Source organism: Arvicanthis niloticus, chromosome X (genome assembly GCF_011762505.2).
Source record: "Arvicanthis niloticus isolate mArvNil1 chromosome X, mArvNil1.pat.X, whole genome shotgun sequence".
NCBI classification, from domain to species: Eukaryota; Metazoa; Chordata; class Mammalia; order Rodentia; family Muridae; genus Arvicanthis; species Arvicanthis niloticus.
In genome coordinates this window covers 113192758-113205787 of record NC_047679.1, presented here as the reverse complement: position 1 = coordinate 113205787, position 13030 = coordinate 113192758, and the positions used below count along the sequence as shown (strand labels likewise).

At 35.6% G+C, this 13030-nt stretch overlaps 1 protein-coding gene across 1 annotated transcript; it reads right to left on the bottom strand.

The window, feature by feature from the left end:
- Nucleotides 1-838: 838 nt before the first annotated feature.
- Nucleotides 839-12558, bottom strand: LOC117695299 (synaptonemal complex protein 3-like). Its single transcript, XM_034486154.2, has 7 exons — nt 12465-12558; nt 11796-11865; nt 11391-11425; nt 8019-8136; nt 7124-7223; nt 4213-4311; nt 839-1039 (listed from the first exon to the last, which is right to left on the bottom strand). Exons 1-7 carry the CDS (start codon nt 12556-12558, stop codon nt 935-937), a joined length of 621 nt encoding a protein of 206 aa, XP_034342045.1. The 3' UTR covers nt 839-934.
- Between the last annotated feature and the right edge of the window lie 472 nt (nt 12559-13030).

Below are 13030 nucleotides of genomic sequence, written 5' to 3'. Positions count from 1 at the left end.
GAACAACTGCCATTTTCCTAAGGCCAGTTGTACCTGCTTGAGAAAAACCAGTGACTCTGGGCTTGCTGACTGAACATACATTCCTTCATAGGAGAGTGCAGGGAGATCTGTTGGTCCTTCAGCACTCCCCTCAGCTAGGGAGTGGTTAGCATATATAGGTTGGGGTATACTAGGTAAAGGCAACGTCATCTATGAATTTATGGGAACCCATTATCTATACTAGGTGAAGACTTTCTAGTGTGGCTTCTTTGGGGGTCACCAGCATTTCTGTCAGTAATGCCTCATTCATGTTCCATAAGTCTAACTTAGTGCAGTTTCCCCAGGGAGGATTTGACCTTTGAGGTGGGCTTAGGAGATGCTCAGACCCCCACTGCCTCATCTTTTGTGCCTTGTTATTGATAAGAAATGTATTTATTCTAAAGCCAAAACCTAATTTTTTTTTCGAGACAAATTTTCACTGTATAGCCTTGTATGTCCTGGAACTTACCACTGTGAATCCTCATGTAAGTATCTGTGTTCCCAATAGTCTTGGGCTACTGCTGCTCTATAGACAAGGTGGACCATGAAATCAGAGATCCACTAACTAGCCTCTGCCCCTCAAGTCCTGGGATTAGAGGCACCTGCTATCATGCCATGCCTCCAAACCTATACTTTACTCATAAAAGTTAATTAACATTGTAAGAAGAATTCACTACTGCAGGTCAACAGCTGTTTATTTAGAACTCAACAGGAATAGAGGTGCCACATTTTAAACAGTTAATGATTAAAGGTAGTATAAAATACAGTCAAATTATAAAGACATGTGTCTGAGGTAACAAGAATTACATCAACTCAGGTTCAAGATTTTCTCAAGACTCATCAGAATAACATTTGTATTTAAGGAAAACTAAGTATTTGGGTACATCTTCTATTCCGTGTTGTTATAAATCTGTATTTAACCATCTGTAATTTTGCTTTGCAGGAAAACCATTTGCTTTTTAAACTCACATTGTACACTAGAAAGTACACTGTTCTTGTCCTTCTCCAAGTTCTCCATACCCTAAGGCACAAAAGAATGGTTTAATTACAAAACAGCTTTTCACCACAGGCTCTAAATTTAAAAATTAATTTCCAAAATTAAGAATCTTCTCATATTCAAATAACATCTTCTATCAATTCCATCTTCATAAAACAACTGTACTATATAAACACCTAAATTCACACCATAAAGAATATATATGTATGTGTATTACATGTGTGAACAAGTGAATCAAAGGTAATTACAGCATTGTTAAAATAGTACACTTTGCGTGAATTAATAAATTAATGAGAGGTTAAGGTTGATAGAGTAAAAAAAAAACTTGCAGCTCCCCATCACCCTGAAGCACAGTTGGAAACATAAAGAACTGGACACTAACTTAGACAACATGCTAAGATTCAGTCTGAAAAGCAGGGTGGGGACTGAGATTTATGTTAGTTGGTACTGTGTCTGCCTAGCATGAATGAGTCCTAGATTTGATCCTTAGGGCAGCATAAACCAAGTAGTGGGACGTGCTTGTAATCTTAGCACTAGAGCAGTGAAGACAGAAGGATTAGGGCTTCATGGCTGTTCTCAGGTATATAGGCAGACAGAGGCCAGCCTGAGCCACGTTAAGACCATACCTCTAAACAGAGAGGAAGGACAAAAGTATGTAGAATTAGAAACACTAGAAAACCCAAAAGTTTAATCAGTAAATGTGACCATTTTGAAAATTTCTGATAAACTTCTCAAATATCAGGTTATAGTTTATTTATTATGACTAACAGCATGAATAAAAATAATTAAATGCTCTGTATTATGAGATTGTTTTCAAGTATATAAAACAAAAACTACATTTTGGTACTTCTGCTTTTATTACAGGATCATGCTGTGTAGCCCAAGCTAGTCTGCAACTTCCCGTCTTTCATTCTCAAGGCTCCCCACAACTGTATCATTTGCCTGTGCTACCATATCCACCGAACAATTAAGTGAATTTAACTAAGATGTTGCTTTTTGCCTAGTATTTAAGGTGTGCTGTTACGTGTAGAGAGACTTTAAAAATTAGCACAGGTCAACAACCCCTTTCCATGTAAAAAATGTAAACAAATAATTCCAACACTCCATAACTAGAATGGAAATAAACCTATTTTTAGCTATAATGTAGAAAATGGGGTGATTCCAACTAGATTGGTAAGACAATAATGCTTCAAAATAAAGGAATTAAAAATATTCTAGAGAAGAAATATAACTAAAGAATAGAAGTACATAGCCTGCTGGATTAGTATAGAGCAATTCTGTAGAGAGCAGATACAGTAGATGGAAGGGATTTCATAGAATAGAGAGTTGTAGATCAGATTTACAGAAGAGAAAGAAACAGCTTAGAAAGCTTACTTGGCAGACATATGGAATCAACTCTCTGCTGAATATTTAAATTGATTTTATGCTAAAGTACTCTTCTGTGAACTTTGGACATAGGACTGAGAGGACTCAAGCTGGATCTTGTGGGGAGCTGACAGAAGGCGGCTATCATCCTTGCAAGCATCTTGAGCCATATACCCTGGCAAGAGACTTGATTACATCAGCCTACAACAGCTGAGCACACTCTGATAACATCTTGTTTTAGATACTCAGGATTTTCCCTTGGGTGTGTGAGACTTAAAGGTGTGTGACTTAAGGGTGTGACTTAGAGATCAGATTTAGAGACAAGATGTAAGGGCATGATTAAAGGCATGACTTAGAGGCATGGCTTAGAAGTGAGACATATAAAAGGAGAGAGGCAGACAGGAGAGTTCAGAACAATTTGGAGTAACAGAGAAACAGATTCTTAGGCACTTGACAGTACAACTTGGAACTAGGGATTAGGTTAGAGAGTACAACTTACAGTACAACTTGGAGTAGGAATTAGGCATTGAGGAAGAATGATTATTAGGTATTAGGCACTTGGAAGGGAGCCTGGAAAGAAGCTTGGAACTTGGAGGCACTAGAGACTAGGAATTAGGAACTCAAGACTTGGGACTTGGAGAAGAAGAAACTGAAGAATAAATGGGATTGAATCACACTCTGTCTTGTCCCATTCCTCGCATCTGTCCTCACTCTCATGCTGAACCCCGACCCGCAGAGAGGAGCAGCTTGGGGCAATGCAGGCTCTATCAACTTAGCCCCCAAGGCTTTGGCAGTACGGGTTCCAACACTGACAGAACAGTCAGAGACATTTTGTCCCCAAAAGAGGGGTAGTGCAGATCTCAATATTTATGGCCCTCAACTGTGGGGCAGCTTGGGCCGCAACAGGATCTGACCTGAAAGCCTCCTCTGGGAACTAGCTTTCATGTTGGCAGAAAAGCTTCCAAAAGAGGGAGGCAACCAATAGTCCCATTCAGCTACAGTGAATACGAATTGCTAACACAGCATAATGACTTTAAAGTTGCAGCAGTGTCATGAACACCTTGGCAGTAACCAAAACTCTCCAATTGGACTGCAGACCTGCTCTTTGATATTTCTAGAAATTAATAGTTTTTGAAAGTGTCTCAAAACTACTGTTGGGACCTTGACTTACTAATATGCACATACAGGTAATCCTATAAATGTGCAACATTTAAAAAGATTTTATCATTTATTTATATAGGCATGTCTATGTGCATACACATGTGCATATGGGTGTTGACGAAGGCCAGCAGAGGGTGTCCCATCTCCTGCAGCTGGAATCGTGAGCCCCTTGATGTGTGTCCTGGGAAGCAAATTCCAGTTCTCTGACAGAGCAGCCAACAATCTTAACTGCTGAGTCACCTCTACAGCCCTTGAATCTACAAATTTTAGCCCTCACTGTTTTTGTTCTAGACTCACTTTTAAGATTATAATATCATTCTGGCCATTGTAGTAATTCTAAAAGCTATTATGCCAGAAAATATCTCTATAATACATTTAGAAACAAAAGAAGTGGACAATCTCAAGTAAGCACTTCCTTATTCAACAGATACTAGGCATTCAAGTTCAAATATTTATGTTAAAATGATGTTACTATACTACACTTTGGATGTGTATGCACATTTCTGATAGAAAGGCTCAATGTTTCCTGTTTTTGAATAATTCCTTGCCCAAATAGTGAAGAGATCTGCCAATTTGATTACTTCAGTCACAATCAATTAATTCAGAATAGGAAATAGTTAAAGTGTTGAAATGTATGAAGAGAATGCATTGTATTACAATATACAACATACCTTTAGGAATTTTTCATTTGCCTGTGTAAGTGCTTTCAGGCTGTGGCTCTGCCGAGATCTAATTTGTTGAAAAGTCTTCTGTTGCTGATAAAAGGAATTCTACAAATATAAATGGAGAGTTATGAAATAACAAGTAAATATGAAGTTTGTTGCTCTTGATGCAGTTCTGAACTGCACTCATGCTAGATATAGTCTACAACTCAACAAGGACTAAAATATCCAATTCAGAAAAACACAATTATAAGTTAATCATAAAAGGATTCCTTAAAATGAATTGTTTTTTATAATAAATGCCATCAGCATTTTGTTTTGATATTTTTCATCACTTAGTTTAGGCAATTTTTGTTGTTGCCATTAACCAGGAAAAAACATCTTCAAAGTCCTGCAATAGGAATTTTTAAAAACATAATCTGCATTGCACAGAATAATAGGAGGAACTCTTGATCTTCCTGCCTCAATATTTTTAGTAGTTGGTATGACATGCATACAACTTATGCCAATGAGCAGGAATTCTTCATATTCAAGATATAACTTTTCTCATAACTTCTACACAGATAGTTTTCAATAACAGTGTCCTTTCATCTCCTTAACCTATTGTCCACCAAGGACTTTGCCCTCTAACCCACTTTATCCACTCATTTAAATCCTTTTCCTCGAGATTTGGCCCCTGGTGATAACATACTTCTCTATTGTACTGGTAATGGAAAATATGTGTTATTAACTCTATGGCAGATGTTGTTTTGAACCTTACTATGGAGATTAATTCTGTACAAACTCGTTTAATACTTCAAGCAACTACAGTACACAGATGCTCATCATTCAGTCTCCAAGATGAGGAGAGTGACATACAATAGTACATTGATTGTCTGCCGTTCCTGAGCTATCTATTACTAAAATTTGAATCAGATCCAAAAACATTATGCTTCCAGAGTCTATGCTATAATCATTATAGAAATACTCTCTCCACACATTATGTGCTCATACATACTTTCTACTGTAGCTTACTCTTAGTACTATGGCTCAGCGATCCTTCACAACCAAAACTCCATTAACTTTACCTTGTTTTCACTGTTGTCCCTACTCATTATCTTCAGCTTTCTCTTTCTAACCTTAAGTTCCATAACCAGTTATTGAAATTACCCCTTTGCATAGAAACCTTGCTCAGTACCTCAGCTCTACCTAATCTACCTGATGGTAGCATTTTCACACGGAGTACACAGAAATGTACACATGTACATGTACATGTACACATGTGTTCAAGTGATGTTTCAGTGTCTCATCATTGCATCTGCCACCTACCTATGGCTGTATGCCATGTCTTTGCCCTTCTAGTTTGAAAGCTGTGTTACCTACCCTTCTTTCTGACTAAGTTTAGTCTCTTCACATACTCCATTCTTAAAAACTCAGCAGGTGTCTTTGTTTTCCTCTTTTTAAACACGTCTTTTTCTTAAAACAAACAACAGCAACTATTATATTATTCCTTGGCCTAGCATAGCTTTTCCTCTCATGTCTTATATTTATTTCTATGAAGTTTCTGCTCATTTTTCCAGTCTAATCATGCAAATTCAGGACACCAGTGATGAACTATATATTGTCAATCTACCTTATTTTACCTGCACCTGCAAGTAGCATATTGCATATCTTTTTTTAGAAGGCTTCCTGTACTTGGGAGGACTTTAACTTCTACCTAATAGATAATTTGTTCTCAGTCTTTTACTGGCTCACTCTCACCCTCGAGAATCAATGGACTAAAGGACCTTGGGGATCTATCTGCCCTTACACTTCTCATTTACAGCTTCAGTAATCTCTTGATGGTTTAATCTGATCTTCAAGGTTTAAAAACCACCTAAAATTAACAATTCTCAACTCTGTATCCTTAACAAACAGCTTTCTCCTCAACTCCATCCTCACACACTAGTAGCTTACTCAACTGCTCCACTGAATGTCACAAGTGTTTCAGACGGAATATTTTGTAACTGGTATTGGCCATCCAACCCCACAACTGTTTTGATATAATCAAGACCTCATAATATGAGGTCTCATAATATGAAAATGGTTTTCTAAAAACAAAACGGTGAAAAGAAACGAATGGAAAGTGCAGTTAATGCCATAAAATCAATGCATGGGGTTGGTTTTTATGGGAATAGATAAGTAACATGTTTTTGACGGTTGAGGCTAAATGGTGTTGTAAACTGGTAAGGTAGCTTTGCAAAAGTGTGCTTACCTGACTTGCAAAGCTGCCCTGGTTACAAGAAGTCAGAAGGAGAAAGGGGAGGAGCGAAAAAGAAGGAAAGGGGGTGTGAGGCAAGGGAGAGGAAAAAAAGGAGAGGAGCATGAAGATGAGAGGAAAAAGCAATGTAAACCATATTCTGATGACCATGATGGGTCCAGGAATAGGAAGATGATCAAACTAGTTCAGTGATATTCCCTCACAGGAATATTATGTCAGGGCTATTGAGAAAGACTGTCTCAGTTCACTAAAGCTAATAAATTTGTAGTTAAGTCTAAAAATGGAAGATTTACCATATGGCATTTAGTAAGTTCACTAAGAACCAGAAACAGTTCAGATAATACTACATAATACATCCCTCACACCATTCAACTATGTCTGAAACAATCCTATCTAAAATTTCTTTTATACAAACCAGTAATCTTTCATTTATTCTTTTACAAGTTTCTGTAGCTTGAAATTACAAGAATCTTAACTAATATTAAAAATCAAACGGCTTTTATGAACACTGAATATGTCTATGTTACTGTGCTTTATTGCTCACCAGGAACAGAACACAAAACTAATAACAGATCACAAAACCTGACTCATTTCTCTTTGACTTATGCAAGCTTAGTTTCTCTATTTTTTCTTGAGACTTAGTTATAATGCATTAAGTATAATACCAATTGTGATACCAACAGTTAGGTTATCTTCAAGGTCCCCAACTTTCTTCATATCAGAATCCCACTGCTGAAACAGAGTTATAATCTGCTCAGTATATTCAATTTTAAAATCCCGCCTGTAAAACATAATAATGAATGTCATATTACATATCAAGATGAAGAGAATATACAAAGAAAATTTTAATTCCCATATTATGCACTATAAAAGGACATAATAGCAAAGTAAATATTCTTATGGGAAATCAAAAAGTAATTTAGATTTATATTGATTCCAGAAGTATTGTTCCTAACTAAAATCTGCTCTCTCATGCATGTCTTATTAAATAATAAGGACACTTGATCATCTAGCTGTATATGTGTATATATTTGTATGTATATATGCAATATCATATACATAATGTATGAATTTTAGAAAACATCATTTAATCTCCAAGCAGTTTTGTTTCATTTTTTCTCCTGAATACATGCGCTAGTATCAACACTACATGAGTTCCAAATAGAAATATTTCACCTAAGTTTTTTTTATCTAATTAAAGCAGCCAAGATTACAAGAGAATGATTAAATCTCATAAAATACATAAACTGTTTATAATATGAAACTGACTTTTTTACCTTGTCAAACATATCTATAAAAATTAATAGCTTCTATGACATCTACCTTTTACTGTACTTCCAGAATGAACATAAATGATTTTTTAAAAATGGCAATTCTCAATTATTATTTAAAAGGAGAAAACAGTGATATTCACAGGCTTCCCAGAACATATTTCAGTCCAGAAAGCTATTACAACTATCAACATGGAGAAAAACAGAGCCAAAAATTTCCAGTAGACTCTACTTAATGGAGTAATTAGCATCAATGGATACTCTTGAAATCATACAAATATAGCTATAAAGAAATTATGTCTTACACTTCATCTTGATGAACTTTCCAATGTTGTTTGATATGCCTGTCACAGTCTTTGACAACATCTTTAATATATGACTCCATTCTCTTTTTCTTTTCAAGAACAGCATTGTTAAGGTGAGCTACATTGAAAAAATATTCATTAAAATTTAATGTTGAAGAAAACAACACTTCCCACATATGCAAATAAACACAGATAAAGATAAAAGCCATTGAACAACATCAAAGGTATACCAGTAGTCTCACCTAACCCAGACCCCTGAGATTTCTGACACTGAACCACCAACCAGGCAGCATACACCAGCTGGTATGAGGCCCCAGACATATGTAGCAGAGTACTGCCTGGTCTGGCATTAGTGGGAGAAGATTCACCTAACTCTTGAGAGACTTGAGGCCCCAGGGAGTGAAGAGGCCTGGTGGGGGGAGGGGGAACATTCTCTTGAAAACTTGAAGGAGGAGGAATGGGATGAGGAACTAACTGTGGGAGGGCTAACCGGGAAGGGGACAACAACCAGACTGTAAAAATATGAAAGTAATAATAAAAAACAATTAAACATTAAAAATTGCAACTAAAAAGTAGCATCGAGAAAATGCCGAATGCATGTAATATTTTATAGCACTCAAGATTTTTAATTTTTAGACTACATATACTCAACCAATAATGTTCATAGAAATATTCCAAAGTTAAATAAAATTCTAAGTATATGAAACATCTCTGTTCCTAAGCATTGTGAATGAGAGCTACCTAACATTACTATAATTCTGATGTTCCTAATGAAGATAGTCTTTTAAATTTGGAGATCATTTAAAAAAATCTAATAAACAAAATAACAGGACAAAAAAAAACCCTTTAATTATTTCCCAAGGAAAAATGGTAAGAAAGGACATTTTTTTAGTTTACAGAATACTCTTCGATTGGAAGGGTGCTTGACTGCAATGTTTTTGTAACTAATTATATGAAAAAAATGAGCAACAGAAACAACACACTCTATTAAACAGCCAGAATCCAGGCTGGATGTGGTTGTCACACACCTTTTATACCCACTCTTGGGAGGCAGATGCAGGCAGATTTTTTTTTTTTGAGTTCATGGATAGCTACACAGTGAATTGCAGACAAACTAAGGTTGCACAGTGAGACCCTGTCTCAAAAGTTGAATTTTTTAAACAAGATTGAAGATAAGCATTTAAAAAGAATAACAATAAAGTGATAATTTATCCATAATACAGCACTGATAATTTGAAATGCACCTTTTACAACTGTAAGCAAAGGCAAAAGATGGGAAAAAATCTTAGTATACTAATTATTAAGAATATTTTAAATAATTTTGTGAAGCTTTTATAGGACATTTTTACAGTTCATAAAAATTTTAATACTTCAAATAATGTTTGCCAAAGATATACCTTTCTACCATAATCAACTGTCAATACCTATGATGAAACTTTATTATATAAATATTTTATCTTTTCAGCATCTATAATAAATTTTCAAAACAATTACTCTGATACAACCCAGCTGAGAAATACTCCAAAAAGACTTGACAGTATAAATTATCCTGAGAAGGAAGAAATGTTAGCTGATTTTAAAGAATATTGTCTCCTAAACTAGATAAGGTGTTTCTTTGTCATAACAATTAAAAAAAAACATACAAGATTTAAAAAGAAAAAAGACCATGGCTTTGAAATAAAACAGGGGTTGCATATATTGGAGGGTTTGAAGGAAGAAAGAGAAATGACATAACATAATCTCAAAACATAAAAGGTTACTACATAAGAAATCAAATGAATGATTATTATCTCTTACAAAGCTCAAAAAATTGATAATTGAAATTTTTATATGATTAAAGATCTCCCACTGACCAGTAGAATTGTGTTTCATTTTTGATACATAATTTATTGTTAAAATGATATGGGGAGGACTAATTGCACTCAGTGTGCTAAATATATACATCATAAAAGAATCTGGTACAGGCAGAGGCAGGTATATGCCTTTGAGTTAGAGGCCAGCCTGAGCCAGGTCTATGTAGTGTTTCAAGGTGATCTCACCAGAGACCACCACATAGATACTCTTAAAGCTGAATAGAAAGTCTTTATTGCAGGCTAGGGGGTGGAAGGGGAATTGTTCAGATCATGCAGCCCTGAGCCTTACATTTCTTAACCTTTCATGCCTGGTTGGCATTTCAGGCAGTAATGGGACTACAGGAGCAAAGAAGCAACGTTAGTACATGTATGAAATTTTCACTCTGAGACTTCACCAATCACACTCTGGAATCATTGACTTTACTGTTGTTGCTGTTTTGACAGGTGGGCTGGCTAGTTTTTTGTAGTTGTTGTTGGTTTTTTTTTTAAATCAACTTGACATAAACTCATCTGAGAAGATAGCCATCCCCAAATAAGGAAATGCCTCTATAAGATGGGACTGTAGGCAAGCCTATAAGGCATTTTCTTAATTAGTGATAGAAGGCCCAGATCTATTTCTATCTATCAGTCTGTCTGTCTGTCTGTCTCCGTCTGTCTCTCTCCCTCTCCCCCCCCCCCGTGTGTGTGTGTGTGTGTGTGTGTGTGTGTGTGTGTGTGTCAGTCAATGTGACATCCCTTAGCACATGTGCCTGGATTCTGGATGAGAGCAGGCTGAAGCCATGAGGAGCAAGCCTGTGTGTGTGTGTGTGTGTGTGTGTGTGTGTGTGTGTGTGTGTGTGTGTGAATGTGACATCCCTTGCCACATGCTCCTGGGTTCTATGAGAGCAGGCTGAGAAAGCCATGAGGAGCAAGCCAGTAAGCAGCACTCGTTCTTCCATAGCTCTCCCATCAGCTTCTGTCTCCAAGTTTCTTCCCTATTTGAGTTCCTGTTCTGACTTCCTTCAGTGATGAACTTTGGTGCAGAAATAAACCTATTACCTCCCATGTTGCTTTTGTCATGATTTTCATCACAGCAATAGTTGTGCTACGGTCTGGGGCCTATTAAGGACTGGGAGTCTGCAAAGTTCTAGGGGCCTGTTACAATAAAGCCACCATGTTAAAAGATAAAGAAAAAGAAGCTGGGAGGGAGAAAAGAATTCAGGAGTATTCATAGAAAATAAATGAAGCATTGATGCACATAAAGATGTTTATGTATGAATCTGTTAATCCAAAGAACTATTTTTTATAATTTTTCTCATCCATTTTACTTTCTATAATTTCTTTTAAGTCATACATACCCAAAATTACGTTTCACTTTTCCTATCAAGGAAAAAAGTTAACTAATATCCAATGCTAAGTCAAAAATATTAGATAAAGTCTTATCACTGAGAATAAAGCACAAATTAGTAATCCTATAGTACATTAACACTGTAAAGTTTTAAACAACTTTCTCTAGATACATATACATCAAAAAATGTACCTCCAATGTTTTTCATCCTATTCTTTACTTCATTTCTGTAAAGAAATTACATTTAAAAAGTTAAAGCTGGGAGTTGAATTTGCAAGCATCAGCCCCAATATTCAAAGCACTAGGTTTGATACCTACCACTAACAAAGCCAAACCTTTAAACTGAATGTTTATAATATAAAATGCTTGGTTTCATAACATGTAAAATAACATATATAATACTTGTTAGATAAAAAGGAATTAACTTTTCCTTTTTTGTGTGTTTTTTTTCTTTACATGGGAATTCAGTCCAAGATTGTGAGCTAGCTATATAGATGAGAATATCAATGAACATCTTACCATCCTGTCTCCACCTCCCCAGTGCTGAGATTACAGTTATTAAAATAATTTTTAAGCAGGCAAAAATTAATACATTACCTTGGACCTCTACCAGTCCTTCTTGGACGAACCAAAGCCTTCTCAGTATTACTAAATACTAGGCTTCTTGCTGCATTGAACAAGAAAAATGAAAACAATTGAAATTAAATATGCTATTTTTGTTCTTTTAAATGAAACACCAATTTTATTTGTAGTTCTTTCAGACATTTTCCAACACTGTATTTTAAAGCAAAAACATAAATGCAATATTATTCTGAAAGTTAGATGAAGAAAAATCATAAACTATGTCTGTTTTATAAGAGCAGCTTTTTAAGTCTTTCTGAGGTAATACCACTGTAAGTTATTTACAATTTATTGATGTGTGGAACCTGTGAAGGCAAGGTACCATATGTTTTTCTAGAACTTTGATATAGGCTTATGAAGAACAAATAAGAGTACACAAAGTTCATAGAAATATTAACCTTTTATTCTATTTCAAGCAACTATATATAAAAAAACAAATAAACCAAGTAGGTAAGATGACTTAGGAAGTAAGGTAGTAGAGCTTACTTCCAAGCTTAAAATCAACATGACTCATATCTGAGACACACATAGGGGAGGAGAGACCCAAATCCTATAAATTGTCCTCTTACCAGCCCCCTTCCCCAAGACACAAAAATAAATTGAACTATGGGATATCATCAATATTCAGAACTAGATAAATTGTACCTGTAGGAATAGAGTGTGTTGAACATTCCGGAAAATCATCATCTGCTACTTCTTCACCACCAAAGTTATAGACTAAGTGCTTTCGATTGTCCATTATTGTCTCCACAAATGTAGATTGCTTTTTTTAAGGAGAAAAAAATATATTTTAATGTTTTCTCATTTAAAAAACAAAAAATGAGAACAGATCTCTAATCTGAATCCAAAGCAATGAATTTAAATCAATATAATGTAAAATATCCAGTAAGAATGACCTGAGTTGAATAAAAGGTTACCAGTTTTCATGTATTGTTGTATCAGAAGTCAGCAATCTGTAATTTCTGAATTTAAAAAAGAAGAGGGCTGGAGAAATGCCTGTTATCAAGAATACATACTGTTCTTGCAGAGGACTTAAACTTAATTCCCAACACTCACATCAGGTGGCTCAGAACTTCTTGTAACACCAATTCTAGGAGGGTCTAATAACTCTGGCCTCCACAAGCAACTGAACTCACATGACCATACCCACATACAAACATACTTGAAAATTAAATTCTTAAGAAAAAAATGTAACAATAGCTTTAACCCTG